The sequence below is a fragment of the Corvus cornix genome, chromosome 2 (assembly GCF_000738735.6).
Source record: "Corvus cornix cornix isolate S_Up_H32 chromosome 2, ASM73873v5, whole genome shotgun sequence".
Taxonomy (NCBI): Eukaryota; Metazoa; Chordata; class Aves; order Passeriformes; family Corvidae; genus Corvus; species Corvus cornix.
In genome coordinates, this window is record NC_046333.1 from 69,872,432 (window position 1) to 69,889,618 (window position 17,187).

General features: G+C 38.4%; 1 protein-coding gene across 1 annotated transcript in view; it reads right to left on the reverse strand.

The window, feature by feature from the left end:
- GMDS (GDP-mannose 4,6-dehydratase) overlaps positions 1-17,187 on the reverse strand; it is a 412,544-nt gene that overhangs the window by 332,889 nt on the left and 62,468 nt on the right. Inside the window, 2 exon segments of the mRNA XM_039549037.1 lie at positions 10,678-10,787; positions 14,258-14,345. Coding sequence (XP_039404971.1) covers positions 10,678-10,787; positions 14,258-14,345 — 198 coding nt within the window.

Here is a 17,187-nt window from a genome sequence, read left to right on the forward strand (position 1 = left end):
TAAAATCGAACACAACATAAGAGATCCTAAACATCCCAAAATAACAACTTTCACTTTTTCCTAGCCATAAAATTTATTAACAATAATGAAGTAGCAAAAAAAAGTCTCACTACAGTTCTGTAACTTATAAACAAATAATGTTTCCTCTTCCTTCAATTTCTAAAATGCTCAAGGAAAAGTAGAAACTTGTGCCCATGGATTATTGTAACAGCGGAATTGATCTCTGTTCTATCACTCCTGGCCACACAGCCATTCTAAATCATAGAGGTTCAGTGAGTTTGACTGCGCACATCTCACTGCAACAGTTCTTTCACAGAAACGTTTTGTGTGATTTAACTTTTCTCAATGCTGTTTTACACACTAAGAAAAGAAAAGAAACCATATTTTACTGCAGAAAATCCTTTATTTCTCTTGCTTTGCATGCCTGTAAAACCCTGAGAAGCTTTCAGACACACAGCCCATTTCTTCCACAGATGAAGGAAGTCGAGAGGATATACATACATTTTTGAAGCTGCATAAACCACAAAGCCAAACTTGCACAGAACAAAGAACAAATCTAGCGTTACTCAGCAAGGAGACTGGAAACATGCACACACACATACACCCCAACAGTGCTAATGAAACTAAAGGGAAAAAAAGAAATACTGCTTTGTTATGCAAATACACCATTTCAAAATTGAGAAAATTAAATGATGTCATTCAAGCTAATATCCTTACCTCAATGGAAAAGTGGCAAGAGACAACACCACCCCTCCCTCCCCAGCAACCCCCTTGCAAACATTTCAGTGAGGTTTGGCTTCAACAGCAGTCTGTAGCATTTAGCCCCAAGAAGATTTACCGAGCGAGTTTTGGAACTGCTTATTTTAAAAAGTTTGCATTTGTTCTGCCAATGTAATTCATCTAGACAATCAGTGCAATTCATGTATTATTGCATAGTCACAGATTTTTCATAGCTTCCATTTCTAGTGTTCAGAACAGCAACTTAGTAAATGGTTTGTAAAAATATAAAAACACAACCATGTTATTTCTTCCAAGAATTTAATATGTCTCCATGCAAGCATATTCAGAGACACAAGGAAAAAGAAATTTAAAATTATATAACAAATCTAACATTTAGCAAAAGAAAAAGTGTATTAAAATAGCTTCATATTATTACTCATCCAAAAAATCACACGCATTTCCTTAATTTAATAGCAGTGCTTGGCTGGTGTTCATATGGCAGATATTGCATATAATTGTTACACCTGGATTTTTCTTAAAATTGCCACTTTAAGACATTGAAGTATAATAAAGCCAGAAAATGAATAAAAACCCCAAAACACACACAGACCTGCTCATTCTTCTGCATGAGCAGTAATTTAAGCACAGTGAAAAAGCTCTGAAAGTCAGAGCTATTGCATTAACACTTTCCACAGGGTATGATAAACGATACTGAAAATCACCTACACTCTTGCAGACCTGTGTCACCCTCCAAGCTCAGTAAACTGCAGCAGCTAGCACGATTTGCAACACTTCAAAGTGAGTAAAATATAATTTTCTTTAAACCCATAAAAAATAAATTACACAGTGGTTCGGGTTTCTTAATAGCTTGATGAAGAGGGTGAATGGATCACTAAAATATCAAATCTGAGGAAAAGAAACGTAATTATATGAGAAACAAGTTCTTATCAAAACAGAAACCTGCCAGGTATCCCCAAGTTGCTGCAATAGTTTTTCAGGCAGCTGGGTTAAAAAGCACATTTACAGAAAGTAAACCCTTAACGAGGTCTATCATAAATATAAACAGTAAAGCTAATGCTCAGCCAGGATGGTTGCACTCAGAGCTGTAAGAGAAATAAAATATGTTACAAATTCAAGATAACACCCCATATTGACTTTTCTAGCCTTGACATAATTTGTAGACCTATCATGCTATACTAAGATATTAGTTGCTATACTAATTACTACTAATAATAATTTCTCCACTTCTTTTGTATCTTTCTACTATGACATCTTAAAATCTGAGGGCTTGAGCAATCACTGACATCAAAGCCTTCAATTCCACCTTTTATTTTGGGATCGCCCTACCCCAAAATTTTAGATGCAGATGAGCATACAACAAAATATGTTAATGCCTATGATGACTGCAGCTATTTTGCAGCCATTAATTTTGCACTTAATAATACTAAGCCAAACCCTGGTCTAGTTTTATTAATCAAACACTTCTAGAGACAGATCTGCAGCTTGACCCATTTTAATAGCAAATCTAATTTTGGGGATAAGAGTAGAACAGACTGCAGCTCTTTCCCTAAGAATGCTGACATTTAAGTAAACCTTACCAAAGAATGCTTGCCTGATTGAGGACTGACATTTCCTTTCTCTAACTCACTTAACTAAAAAATAGGCTTTCTGGCCAACTCCTACAGTACCCCAAGGCAGCTGTATATCACTTTCAGTTGCAACTTGTGAATACTTTCTTTTTCTTTCTGTCTCTTTATTTTGACATGCATATTATGTTAGCTGATTTCAATCATGTTGCATGAGTGGATGACATACCTTAAAAGATTAAGTTTTGCCACCTGGGACTACTCCAGAAATTCAGTACTTTATAGCATCTCATACCCTTCTTCATCCTCTATGCGCCTGCACTATCAATAGTAGCTTTCTTCCCTATTTTATGCCTAATGACAAGTCTTTCAAGGCTGCAGTTGATACAAGTCAGCTTGAAGTGTCATTCCCCCCCATTCCCATTACAGGATGGAGCTGCTGCATTGTGTACAACTCTCTGCTGCCATCTATTTGACACAAGAAATACAACGCTGTGAATGCCACAGCTGGTTTTGCCTTCCCTTTCCCCCACCTTTCTCTTCCCTTGCAGCAGCTGTTAGAAGAAAACTCTCAGGGAAGTTTTTGATCACTCCTCCCTGCTCATGCCCAGAAGCAGAAACCACTTTTGCACTAAAAAAAAAGTAGCTACAATAACAGCAGAGATTTGATTATTGCAAACAAAAGTAGAATTTTATGATATACCGCTCTTTTCTAAAAAGGGAATCCAAATTAACAAACTTCCATTTATAGGCCAGCTCTAAATAAAGTCTGCTTTAAAGCAATTATTTTAAAATTTTCAATTTAATTATGTAGCAGCAGAGCTCCCAGGGAGCTTGATTTCTGCAGGTATCCAGACTTAACGGGGGCCATGGTGCTGAACGAACATGGATTCACCAGCTGTCCCCCTTCACTACACCAGACTTAAAATTCAGAAGTCAGTTAGGAAATCAAATCACAGAGCCTCAAAGCAGAAACCACACACAAAGCATGAGATGAAGGAGGTGGTACTTTATCCGTCATCAGGGTCACAAAGATAAACACCACTTCATTCATCACAGCATTCAGCCTGCTTTGTATGTGACTGCACAACACAAGAACAGCAGCTGAAAAAGGTCCCCAGCTTGCATTCGTGAAATATCATGCAAGAGACACCCGCTGAAGCCGCAAAAAACCTCTAAAGGAATCCATAATCTTCAGTTACAGATCCACGACAGTGTACATTCTGCTCTTTAATTACTAAACCATACGGAAAAGTCCTGTCTCAGGGCTCAGTCTGGTCCTTTTCACATCCCTGATTAAGTACTACTTTTTTTTTTACATGGTTGCTTTCCCAATACACTTAAGTAACATATTTGTAGGAATGTGGTTCAGCATTTACCCTGGAAATGATTCACAAGATAAAACAGCAAAATGAAACACTAAAAAAGCGCAAACTTAGCAAGCTTTTCACACAAATTATAAATAATGTCACCGTGATTCAAAAAAGCATATGAACTCTTGTGCATTTTTCTATAGAGAGGGAAAGAACACCTTAGCTCAGAGCAAGAGTAGGGAGAAAAGGAGGGGCTTTGTTGCTGTAGGGAGGGTGCAGATAAGGAGAAAATGAGAGATGTGGAATAGGAGGGCACAGAGGCAATACCAGCCAGCAGCAGAAGTTATGAGAATTCTTCTGTAGTATTAAAATATACCCATAAACATAATGCCTTAATTTTCCAATTGGTATTAACATAAATAGCACTTGGTTTGGGGAGCAATTTGTTAATGCTTGTATTTACTAATAAATCCTAGTACAACTGAGTGCATTATTCCATTGTTCTTTTTATGTATTCATAACATTTGCAGCCATAATACATATAGTTACCTATTAAAGTTAATCTGTTTAATAAAATTAATAGTTGCATTAAGTTCTTTACTAACACTTGGTTTTAAATCTATTTAGTCTGACAATACAAGCTGCAATTACCAGATTGTGTAAAGTTGCCATAAATATTTAGTGGACCAAGTGAAGAGACATATATAATTCCAATTGTTAACTATTACTAGAATTACCTTTCCTTCCAGGCCACACAGAATCTGTTCGAACAGGTACTGCACATATTATACTAAAAACATTCCCCAAAATATTTTAAGTGTAAAGCTACCTAAAACCCAACCACTCAAAAGGAATTAGATTACTTAAAGAGTTTAAGGTGCACACAGCAAAACAACACATATAAGAATTTGAAAGAATCACTCAAGAGGCTTATTCTGCCCTCTGGTGCACTCCATCCCACAAGGACACAGCATCCTGCACAAAACCCAGGAAAGTATCTGAACAACCCCAACACTCTGAAGTTAAAGCAGTTAAAAGGGTGTGCTGAAATAAATTAAGACAGTTCGGCACCCTGCAAGAAAATACCCTGTATAATACCAGCATGAGCAAAAGCACCGAAACACTCTGCAGGATAGAAGGTAGCCCAGCTAGTTTTTATTCCTCTATATTGACAGCACAGAGCCTAACTGTCCTGCCTCAGGACCAGGACCCCATCATCTAAACCCCTGTGCAAATACAGTATTTGCTGGTTAATAGAACAATTTTCCAGCGAGGTTGTGCTCACAAGGCTGGTGTTACGAGCTGCCACCACCAGTAACCAGATGACAGGAGACTGACAGGCACCCGAGCATGCCACAGAACGTGGGGCCACAGGCCCACGCAGGGGTCCTACGCTAATCAGAGGCACCCTCGGGCAGTAGGCTCCATAAATATAGCCTGATAACAAAAATCAGGTTTGGAAACTCAGTGTTTGGCTAACAAATTGAACAGCCATACATGCTAAAATAGAAGCAATTTGATATCATATTGAGACAATAAAATATTCTATAAAGCATAGCTGTAAAATTCTCTAATGGCATGAAATTAAGGTCTGTTAGGCGTATTTTTTCCTGTGAATAAGTTGTACTACATTTCTACAGAGTATTGCTAATATTCTTTAAAATTAACTAGACTAGATCTTGTTACAATGAACAGCCAAAATTCTTGTTCTATAAAACATACAAAAAATCCATTCATTTTCTCAGAAGCTGTGAGCTTCTGTGACATTCATAAGTTTAAAACCCATGCTATAACATAACAGCATACTGAATGATAAGAACCACAAGGTACAGTACATAAACCATGAATTATGCAAGCTGTAATGAACAACTATAAGCTTTGTTACTAATGCAATACTGGCAAAGCTTTACAATTAAATGCTTGAACTATTTAGCCTCCAGTTTCATATAAGCAGTAGTGTATTAAAAAATAAAAAAAGAAAAATTTAAGAAGTCTAAATGCCCAACAACAACAAACACCATTCTTTGCCATCAGAAAGCATTGCAGGATCAGAACCAAACTGCGTACATACAGTTAGCACATAAAAACAGAAGTAGCATCATTAAGATTTACTTGTTAATGATATTCATGTGTGATAAAAAAAAATCCACCCAACAAATTAGAGGAGCGTTCCTGTTTAACACATGGACCACATTATCAAAACCCATCTCCAGGGCAAAAAGAATTATTTTCAGAATTAATCTGTCAAATAGACAATGACAGCTATCAGAAGAAGCTGTTTAGCTTCAGTGTTACTGAGATACCTGAAGCTAAGGAAAAACAAATTGAAGTGTTTCCAGCTTTAATAGAGAACTGTTCTGTAAGAAGGTCACATTCCCAAACCTGGCTATTGAACAGCATGAGGACAGACTTTGAAAGGATCCCAGAACTCTGCATCCAGACTTCAGTACTCAGTTCCATGCTGTTATTTAATGCCTTGACTTTGTTCATAGCTAAGCAGTCACTGTACATGTGCAGTGATAATGTCTTCATGTGAGACTGCCTCAGTGTTTCAGCTACACTATCTGCAGGGTTAGAAAAGTGATGGGGGAAGAGTACTGCCCCTACAACATCACTGATAAAACCTGCAGGAGAGAGTGAGCAATATATATTTTTAATTAGCAGATTCACTTGTGTACTAAACAGGAGGATGCCCGCTTCCACGCCATGTTCCAAACACTGCTTTTTTTACTATAAAGTTGCACAGCACCATCTCCCCCCAGCAATTATCACAGCCACAATTACAGCTACAGGAAGAAGCATCCCATAAAAGACTGTGATAGGAAATGAAAAAGATGACCTGTTTCCCTTATGGTTCATATTCCTCAGACCACGAGGAGTCTGGGGATGCAAACAGTCTTTACAATGTTACATAGTAGTAGATAAGGCTTTCTTCAGATAATCTAAGAAAGCTCGTACTCATATATCCTGGTCCTCATGGGTGAATTTCACCATCCTGGTATCTGTTGTGGGAACAACACAGGAAGTGCAAGCCAGAAGGTTTCTGGAGGGTATTGATAACCTGACGTGGGTGACTCAACAGCTCACAAGGGGAATGCTATGAACAGAAAATTACAGTCAAGGAAGAACTGGTCAGGGTAGTCTTAGCCCACAAAAGGCTGAAAGACTGGAGCATCTGTCATAGGAGGAGAAGCTGAAAGAGCTGGGGTTGTTTAGCCTGAAGAAGGCTCAGAGGGTGATCTCCCTGATGTGTCACCTGATGAGTGGGATGGGGAAGGATGACTGAGACAGACTCTTCTCAGTGGTATTCAGTGACAGGAGGTGAGGCAATGGTCAGAAATTGAAATACAGGAAACGTGCCATTTAAAAATATGAAAAAATTTGTGGTGGCGTGTGCTGGATTTTTACTGCAAGAGTGAAGAAACTGCACAGGTGAGGAAATAGGTTGCTCAGGAGGGTGGTGGAATCTCCATCCTACTTAACACTTGACTGGGCAAAGTTCTTTGTAACCTGCTCTAGATGACTCCACTTTGAGTAATGGGGCTGGACTAGGCAGACTCCAGATGTCCCTTCCAAAATTCAACCATTCCACAACTCTGTTGAAATTATATGATGTAAACTTTTGCTTGTGTACTTCAAGTTTCCCCTCTCAGTAGACACCCCACTTTCCCACCAACCAGCATGCAAGCTACAACTTCAGGATGGAGTAAGAGACAAGGGTGAGCACAGACTTTTGCATAAGTTGGAATTTTCCTCCCTGGGCTCTGAAGACCTATGCACTACACCTAAACTGGACCAGGCTATTTAATACGTGTCTACTAGGACAGCAATAGCCATAAAACCAGTCAACATTTAACTGTTCAGATGCTGAAAAAGTTTCACGTGCTAAAAGCAAGGTATCTTTTACTAAGGTTATACTGCCTTTTGGATTTAGGAATTTGTCAAAAAATACTTGCCAGCTTCACCAGTTCAATACAACTCAAAACAAATAAGCAAAATTTTAGAGTGCAGTCAAACACTGATGAGATTATCTGTCCTTCAAGAAAAAATAGTTACAACTTTATATCTGTGTTTGTGCCTCCTCTGAAAGACTGTGCAAGAAGAGACATTTATATCATTTTAGACAACCTACATTTGGATAATTGATTTTGAAGACATATCAACGGAGGGATATGAATATACAGTTATGGATAACAGAATTTGAATTAAGCCATCTGCATGCTACTATATACAATGACAGATAATTATTTAGAATCGATATACTGTAAACTCCCATAAAACCAAATTAAATGAAAAACAAAACATGGTCAGTTCACCAGATTCCCAAAGAACTAAAATTCAAAGCAGGAGCACATATAAAGACTGGATAGAGAAAATGAGGCTGAACTGTTTATTTAGTAACCATGAAGTGAATGTGCTACTGTTTTCTGACCATCCCATGGTGAAGCCACGGTGCAGAGAGCTAATCCCTGTTTCTCACCAAAACAGACAGGAATGCACACTGGATAATTTGTTCCTACTGATGATATCATTCTGTGAAGTTTACTGTTTTTAATAAGGAACAAGTTTCAGTCTTCTCTCACTTTCTCCCATGTACAAGATCAGATCAGCCTCTCAGTGACCTACTTTATGAGTCACAGTCCTCACTATTTATGATTCAGAAAAACGTCTTCTCTGACAGTATTTCCCAGACTACTGTGGGTTCATTCCAAGAACCAATTTCATCTTCATTGGTTTCCTACAGGAAACCAGATCAACTTCCTATGATTTTATTTTCCTTCATTTCAGCATGGCCTACATAAACTAACTGGAAGTGAGAGTGATAGAAAACTTTATTCTGCACAAACACAAGCCAATACAAACACCACCAAAAAAATCCTGAAGACGTCACCAGTTCAAAGTGACCAGAATGTGAAGCAAGCTAAGATTAGAAGTTCTTCTCCCTCCTTCTCCAAACACGATGCACACAAGCAAACCCAGTAAGTTTATATAACCACAGTTTAATGCTAACAGCTGTTCAGGTCTCTGGTGACGACATTCACCTGAACAGATGGTCAAGTTCTACTCCCTCTTTCAACACTGGGAATTGTTTTAAAATGGTAAACTCTGTTGGACTGTTTGTAAGTTCTGCCAATAACACAGTCAAGGCCCCCAGCCACCTCAGTCAACAGACTCGGGGTGCCTACCTTCTCTCCTCAACTGCAACAACAGAAGTACTACTGGGGATGCTAGGAAGCAAGCACACCTTGAAGAAGTTCATCTAGACTTCCAGTGGGACTGCTAACATTGCCTAAGCATCAGCCTGCTGCATCCAGGCCAGCTTCTAATAGAGCCATTTTCATTGTCCTCCGGGACACATTAGATTTCCAAAAGCCAAGACTCAGTGCCAGATCTGCATTGGCTCAGAATCACAGAATAGTTTGAGCTGGAAGAGACCTAGAAGGTCCAACTCTTAAGTGAATCGCCCATATGGGAATCAAACCCACAACCTTGGCATTATTAGCCCCATGCTCTAACCGAGCTAATCATGCAGTGAGGCATTTGGGGAATAATCCTTCCCATATCCCATGGCAGAATCATCCAAAAATCTATAGCAGCAGCAGCACCAGCACCACTATTATACCCCTTCCTTCCTGCCCTCCCAATGCTGCCACCAAGCTGTTGCAGCTGGAGCAGGCATCTGGAGACAGATGATGCTAGCATGGTACTAACATTCTAGTCCCAAACTAAGTGGGACAAGTAATTTCCACAGAGATTGATATACAGTGAATCAATTCAAGAAAAGGGATGCTGGGACACCTAGCTGTGGACTGAAAATACCCAGCATAGTTTGCTGGCTCAGATTTCTCTCTGCAAAGCAGCAGTTCAGTTATCTTCTGGACCATCTTCTGCCCCTAGACTCATACAGCCCTGCTGTTATACTGCAGTATGTGAGCTAATAAACCAGACCCATGTTTAGCATAGATAATTCAATCATGTAAGCAAATTAAAAGCAATATCATTTTCATTTCATGCCGGTATTCCGCTCTGTGTGTCGTCAATAAGTGCAGTCTTCCAATGGGATTTCCTCCTGCTGCGTTTCAAGGCTTACAGAGTGATAGGAGCAACACGCTGCTTTTGTGGCAAGGCCTACTTAGAAAACTAAAGCCAAACTGATTCTCATGAGGCTCAAATGAAAGCTCACTTCTTACCTCAGAGAGGCCAGGGAATATTATCACTTTAGAATGCTTACACGTTGCAAACAGTAAGGACAGGACATATGACTGATGCACAATTTATTTCAATGACAATTTGCTACCTGAACATCAGCTTCAGTTTGTAATCATGCAGTATGAATGAGGAATAAATAGTGGTCACTTGGTAGTAAACTGACCTTTTAAAGCAATGTAGCTTAATAAATGTAAACCACAAAGTTATTGCCTCTACTATTCATTTTCTATCCTTTTGATGCAGCAGTACTTGCCAGGGTCAAATTACTAGTTTTTAATGAGCTCTTTTTATTCCAGTTTTTCTAACTTGATTTTTGTAATCAAAATCCCAAAAGTGTTGTAATACTGCAAGTAGTAGCAGAGCTGTTTTCCCTGTTTGTAGGTCAATATTTCAAAGAATATTGCCTGCATGAGAACTGGTATAGGCAAAGCCTTTCTAGAAGTGATGCATTCTGATAAATGTATTGATATTAAACAAACCAAATAATGTTGTTTTAAGTACTGCTTGGCCTGCACTGCATAACTTCTCAGCTAGGACTGATCAGCAGCAAAGCCTACAGCAAAAGTTGTTTCACGTGACAGAAAAACCAGATTTTTAAACGTGGATTTTGTTCACAATGGCAGTTTAAACTTTTTTATTCTGACATCTTAATATATATTCAGTAGCAAACTCATGCAGTAATTTAGCACCACAGCAAACATTACTATCGTGACTGAAGGCAGTGTTTACCTGGTGAAGTTAACAGTTGTTAAAATGGCTATAAATGCTGCAGTCTAAAGTAATCAAGGTAATATACCAACACCACCACCACACATTCAGAATTCTCAGTGCTAGAGGAGGTTACTCACCTTGACATGGCTCTGAGCTCCCAGGTTGTAAATCTCAGAGGGTTTGACTTCATTAATGATCTTCACCAGGCAGGTGCTGTCTGTGAGATCCCCATAGTGCAGCTTCATGTCTTCAGAGTTCAAGAACACAGAGTTAATACACTTTAATCTCTAGACATTCTTGGTCCATGTCCTATTTCAGGTTAAGGTCTGAATAAATATTTATTGGAAAAAGTCAAGAGATCACTAGCTAAACTTGGTTTTGCTTGGTTTTTTTTCCTCTGCTTTAAGCACAAAATACATTTCCCCATAGGAGTAATGAATACTATTTCAGATTCTTTTTTCAATAGTCTTATTTATCTAGCAACACTTGTATCATTTGTTTAATAGCTTACACTTCATTTTCCCAGGTTGTATAAATAAGTTAAATGTCAGATACAGAATTCCAGTCACAAAAATAGGGCATTTTTTAGTTTGGGCTTCTAATCTTTCACTCAAAAATGTTTTAATAACTTCTTAAGCATCAATGGCTTTCTTCTCCTTCCCAAAACGTTGCACACGTTTTAGCTTCTCACTGTAATTTCACAACACAACAAAAATGTGTAAGGTACTTACTAGATGAACACTTAGATAACATTACAATACAACCTGCTGCTTTTGTTACTACTGTTTTTCCAATTAAAAAAATACAGATACACACTGGAAGGGAATTTAAGAGAACAATTTAACTGTCAATGAAACATGCTTTGTGATACTACACATCAAAATACCACAATTGGTTAGATGCAGATGTTATTTATTCTTTCCTGACTTCAGTTTCTTTCTAATTTGTGTGTAAAAAAGTAGGTAAGAGCATGAAACAAGCTTCTGTCAAAATTTAAAGAGCAAATTGCAATGATTTATCAAGTTGTCCTTGTTTTCAGACCCTGATCTGTCGAGAAGATGCTGCAAAAGTGAAATTCCCAACACAGATCTTTTTCCTTTTATTTAAAAAAAAAATTTAAAAAATCAAACAACCACACTGCTATTCACAGATCTTTCCAATAAAAAGTCATAACTATTAATGAATTATCTGTTTACATTTACTTGCTATATTTCTATAGATTTTCATTTGATGTTTATGACCTTAATAACTTTTTTTTTTTGTCCTGAAATACCAGGTTTATTACAAGAGATATGAATCCACAGTAGATTTTTTAACTGCTGTTGAGATATGTGAACTGTTATTATTTATCCTGGTTTAGGTTTTTCTTTTTTTTTTTTTTTTTAACAGTATAAAACAGCAAGGAAGTTAACAGATCATGCAGTTCTCAGATGTTCAGTCCTGTACGTTCCCACAAAACATGTGCATGAGGTTCTTCATGTTGATAAAGTAATACAGCCATGGTATATTCTTGAAATTTGTTTTCACATCCACATCACTTGCAAAGGACATTCTGAAGAGACTTCAGACCCAGCTGAAGTTTGGCTAACAGGTAATGCTAGGCAGAAAAGAGATGCCAGAGCCCATGTTCCTCTTCCTACACCAATGACATGCAGTCCTGCCACCACCCCCAGGCCAGAGAGCAGTTTCAGAGCTTCCCAGGGGAAGGTGGCCTGCCAGCTAGGCTGACCGAGGCAACAGGGACACCAGCCTACTATTACCATAAATTTAATGCTCTCAAGGGAAGTGATTATTTTGGTCCACCACCAAGTCTTCAAAGCTTCTGGCCCAAATGGCCTTTCTGAAGGGGAGAAGGGAATGAAGTTATGTTCACTTCCTGACCCATGGGAAAGAGGTCTTTCAAGAGTGAAAGGCTAAGTGGAAAGACTTACTAGAAATGGGGTTTATTTGGTGCACAGATTTATAAACACAGATCAAATGTCAGAACCTTTGGGGTTTAGTAATATTATCCAATCTAAGAAAGTCCTTAGCAAGCAACAGCTGGAGGGTTTGCTTTAGGATACACCTTGTCTTCCTTCCTGTGCTCCCTACTTTTTTCATACAAAGAGGTTCACTGTCTATGAAGAGCACCATCTTGCAACACGCGATCGATTCCTCACGGGAAAAACACAAATGGCAAAGATAAAATTAGGGTTTGCTCACATCAACCACTATTGCTTCTTTGCTTCCTCCAGTACTGCCTGGAAACCCATTGTTTCCAAACAGTTTCCATGGAGCAGCCTTTCCTGAGATTCCAAGTCCAATTCCTTCTCCTCCTCCCATTCATATGGCTGCATTCTTCAGTTAAAGGAAAATGAGATAAGTGGGGAAAAAAATTAACATCTGCTTTCTCTTTTCTTCCTTCCATCCCTTTCCTTAAATGTTTGTATATACATTTATTGTGATCTACATTGTCTTCTCAAATCACTTTTCATATTCACAAGATGGTCCTCACAATGCACAGGTTCCTGTTTGATTTCATTTTCTTCATTCTACCTTGTAAGCCAAGAATGCAAGTCATGGGAAACAGTTCTTACATTGTTCTTGACAGAAAAACAGGTTTCAGTATTCTTAGCAAAGATATTTTGTTCAATTCTACCCCTCTATTAATCAGATATTTTAATGAGCAATGTAGAGTAAGTAGCAACTAATCAGAGCAATACCATGTCAAAAATGAAGCATTAAAAAAAAAAAATTACAAGCAAAGATCAAGTGAAATCTGTAATTTGCATTACATATGAAACCTGATTAAATTAGGCTCTGTTTAAACATGGTGTGAAGCAGACTTCAAAAACACCACTTATTTACACCATGGAGGTATTTGTTGTTAACAATACCTTAAACTGGATTATTTAGGACAGCATCAGTTTGCACAACTACAAAATAGACATAGCATGGAGAACTATATGCTTGTTAATGTGCTCAATCCTTCTGCTGAACTGGAGCCATCTAACATTTGAGCTGTTTCTCACTAAGGGAGCAGTTAATTTCCTTTAAGATAAAATAAACATTTGCCATGTGTACCCTAAAGGTAATAATTCCAACTTTCCAAATTATCCTTGGTAACAGAGAACAAAGTAAATTTTGGCAAGGTTCCAAGAGCAGAGACTTTCCATCAGGAAAAGCAGGTATTCCCTTCCTTGGGCGCAGAAATTCTGAGGGAAGATTCATTCTTCCTGTCATCATTAAGAGCTGATCATGTCTTATTCATGCTCTCACTCAGGCTGTTTCCAAACCTTCACCTCCATCAGACACCATGGAGCTCATGAGGAAACACAAATGGATTACTCAAGACAACTGCCTCCAAAAAACCCATGTTTTACTATTCTAATATCTCAGTATTTTTAGCCTCACATAGCATTTTGCAGCCATTTTCTAACTGTTACTGCCCAGCTATGTCTGAACTCTGGCACCATTTCTACACAGCACAAAGTGCTTTCCTGGGTCCCTCTCATATTTTCCACTCTTCAAAACTCAAACAAAGAAGAGTATCCATATTTCATGCCACGCCTTCTTCAGAGAAGAACGGTCACTTTTCTTTCCAAGATAGAGCAACTAGATAACCCTAGCAGAAGAAAACCTGATTCCCTTCATGTTCCCAGGGATCTTTCTCCACCAAAAACACAGCACAGGCTAAATATAACATATACCACCTTAAATATAAAAGCAAAGTCTTACTTCCTTCAATGTGAGCTTGTGGGTTCTTATAGAGATGTTCAATCCGGCCTGTATTAAAAGAACTAGACCGACGAACGATGCCGTGCACCTAGGGATTGAACAAGGAAAAATACAAAACAAAAGTGCTAAGCATCAAGAGGAAAGCACTCACTACCATCACTCAAAATTTTCATGTACATAAGCCTAACCCTTTTATCATATAATCAGAGCTCATCTCTATTCCTAAAGATGGACAGTTATCCAATTCACAAACATAATACTGGGAGATGAGGTCAGGTGCTGTCATATTTACTTTAGCACCCTTGAGTGGTTTCCCCTTCTCCCTTGTTGACACCAGTAGCAGCCCAAATATCACATACAGTACAGACGGCACACTGAATTGCCCCAGAGCACCATCCCCTAGTTAGTGAGACTTGACAACATTACTGGAGTTGAAGAAGCAATGTGTGAATGCCAAGAAAACCAGTGCTCCCTGGTTGTAGAGAAGTCCTTCTGCAGGCAGAGACAGGCACAGAAAAAGCAGCAGCAGGAGATGGGGCTATGGAAAGGACAGAACGGGCAGAGTGGAGAGAAGGGGAGAAAGAAGGGAGACAAGGGAAAGAAGGAGCAGCAGCTGCAAGGCCCAAATGTATTTTAAAAATGAGCTGTCATTCACTTTCTGGGGTGTTGGAAGAACAGCCAGAACAGTCAGTGCTGTTTTGTGGACCTCATGAGTCACTGTTCTCCAGTGGGTTACAAGAGACACAGACAAGCCTAAGGCTGAAACCCAGCTTGGGAATTTCCTTTAGCCTGCCACGATAAATAAGCTGGTGAAAAAAGCTACACTGGTTCTGACTAACATTAAAGAAAAGAGTGTTTGTGCCTAATACATTAGAGAAATTGTTCGAACACTGCCCCTGTTTCCTCCTGCCCTGTAAGACAGCCTGACGATGCCTGCTGCCAAAATTCATGTTAGCTTTGGTTACCACCTACAGAAGTTGTGCTTGCACAAATGAAATCAAGCTTAAGTATCTGACCGTTCTCCACCTCTCCCTGGCTTTTATTTCTGAAAGTGATCCCTTATACTCTGATGCATCCTACACTTGGTTTGGTAAGGCCATTCCTTTACTCTCCCACTTGACGTTAATTTTTGAGAATATAGCAGCAGGAACAGGCAGTGTTCAGGGTTTTGGTTTAGTTTGGGGATTTTTGCTTTACAAACACAAGCTATGGTTAATGACAAAGAAAATGTTTTTCATTTCATCTTAAGTCCAAAATTTAACCACGTATAAAGGTGTACACGACTGCAGATTGGGACCAATTTGCTGATTTAAGAATGATGTTGTGGTGGCAAGATTTAAAAGAGCTCAATAACTTCATCTTTACAACTTACAAGTCAAATTTATGATGCCAATTTCCTTGTAGAAAATCTCTTGTGTGTCCTGTCACATTGCTTACCACATACCATGTTCTACAATTCAAACTAAACTTTCCAAAACTGAATAAAATATTTGCACTTTCAGGATCAATGAGGCACTGAGAAATGTGTCCCCCAAAAGAAATTTTCATCAAATAATGAATTTATGAAAATAAAACATGTAATTAAAAGCTCTATCAAAATATTTCTTTATAGATTCTGTGGATAATTTACAGGGACATGAAGCTTACAGAGAAACACTTTCAAAAAAAGACACTTTCTTAATAACTTCACTTTCACAAATGATGCTGAAAATATTTTGAGTACTCAAATGAACTACTATTTTGCCAGGTAAAATATCGGACTTTAGCAGTTTTAAAGTAACTAATTATTCTGACGGAAGCTAAGTGAGGTGCTCAACAATAGGGGATGCTTAGATTAAATATTATGAAAAAATTTCTTCATGGAAAGGGCTGTCAAGGACTGGAACAGGCTGCCCAGATAAGTAGTTGAGTGACCAGCCCTGTAGGTATTTAAGAGGCAAGTAGATCTGGCATTTAGAGACATAGTTTAGTGGTGGACTTGGCAATGCTGGGTTAAGAGACGGACTGGATGATCTAGGAGGTCTTTTCCGATCTAAATGATCCCATAATTCTTCCAGCAAAATTAAATATTTTGGCTTAAAATTCTGATGAGAGACTTCTTGAGCACCCAGTTATCTATCTCTGAATCAAGTCATGCTGAAATTCATGTTCAACTGGACGGTTGACCAATAAGTCAAATCTTGCCAGCTCAAAAGCTTGATGAAAGATTGGACTTGCAAGAGCTTTATGTCTGCTAATGACAGTGATGCAAACGTTTGACCAACGAGATGGGCTAAGTGCAATCATCCCAGAACTTCAAAAGATTCAGAACAGACAAACCCAGAGAGCCTGTTAAATCCAGCAATAACAAGAAAACATGCAAACCCTGGCGGTTTTTTTCTTTTCTTTTCTCCCACTCCTTATTCTGGTATGCACATACAACAGCAAGAAAACCTGCCAAATGCTTAATCCATGACAGCAACGTTACCATAAGAAAACTGATGAAAGGTACCTTTGTCTGCATGGGACAGGTGAAATGCAAACTCTGTGACAAGCCAAAATGTGTGCAAACTGGTTAATCTAGTTAAGAATGTATCAGTGGGTTTTTCGCAACAGAGCCAGATCTTTAAACACATTGAAATTCACAAAAAAAAAAAAAAAAAAAAAAAAAAAAAAAAAAAAAAAGTCAAATGAAGCATCCCAGATAGGGAGGCAATCAGTTATCATATGTACAAATGGAATGGAGAAATAGTAAAAAAATAATCAATTTACAACACTGAAAAACCAACTTTCAATAAGCAAATCAATCAATAAAGCAAGAGAAAGGATGGAATAAGCAAGGCAAGATTAACCTGTACAAAAGTATGGAAAACACAGACTGTCTGAGAAGAGACTTCTCACTAAGCTATGAAGCAGTATTACAACAGAAGTAATAAAATTCAATATTAAAA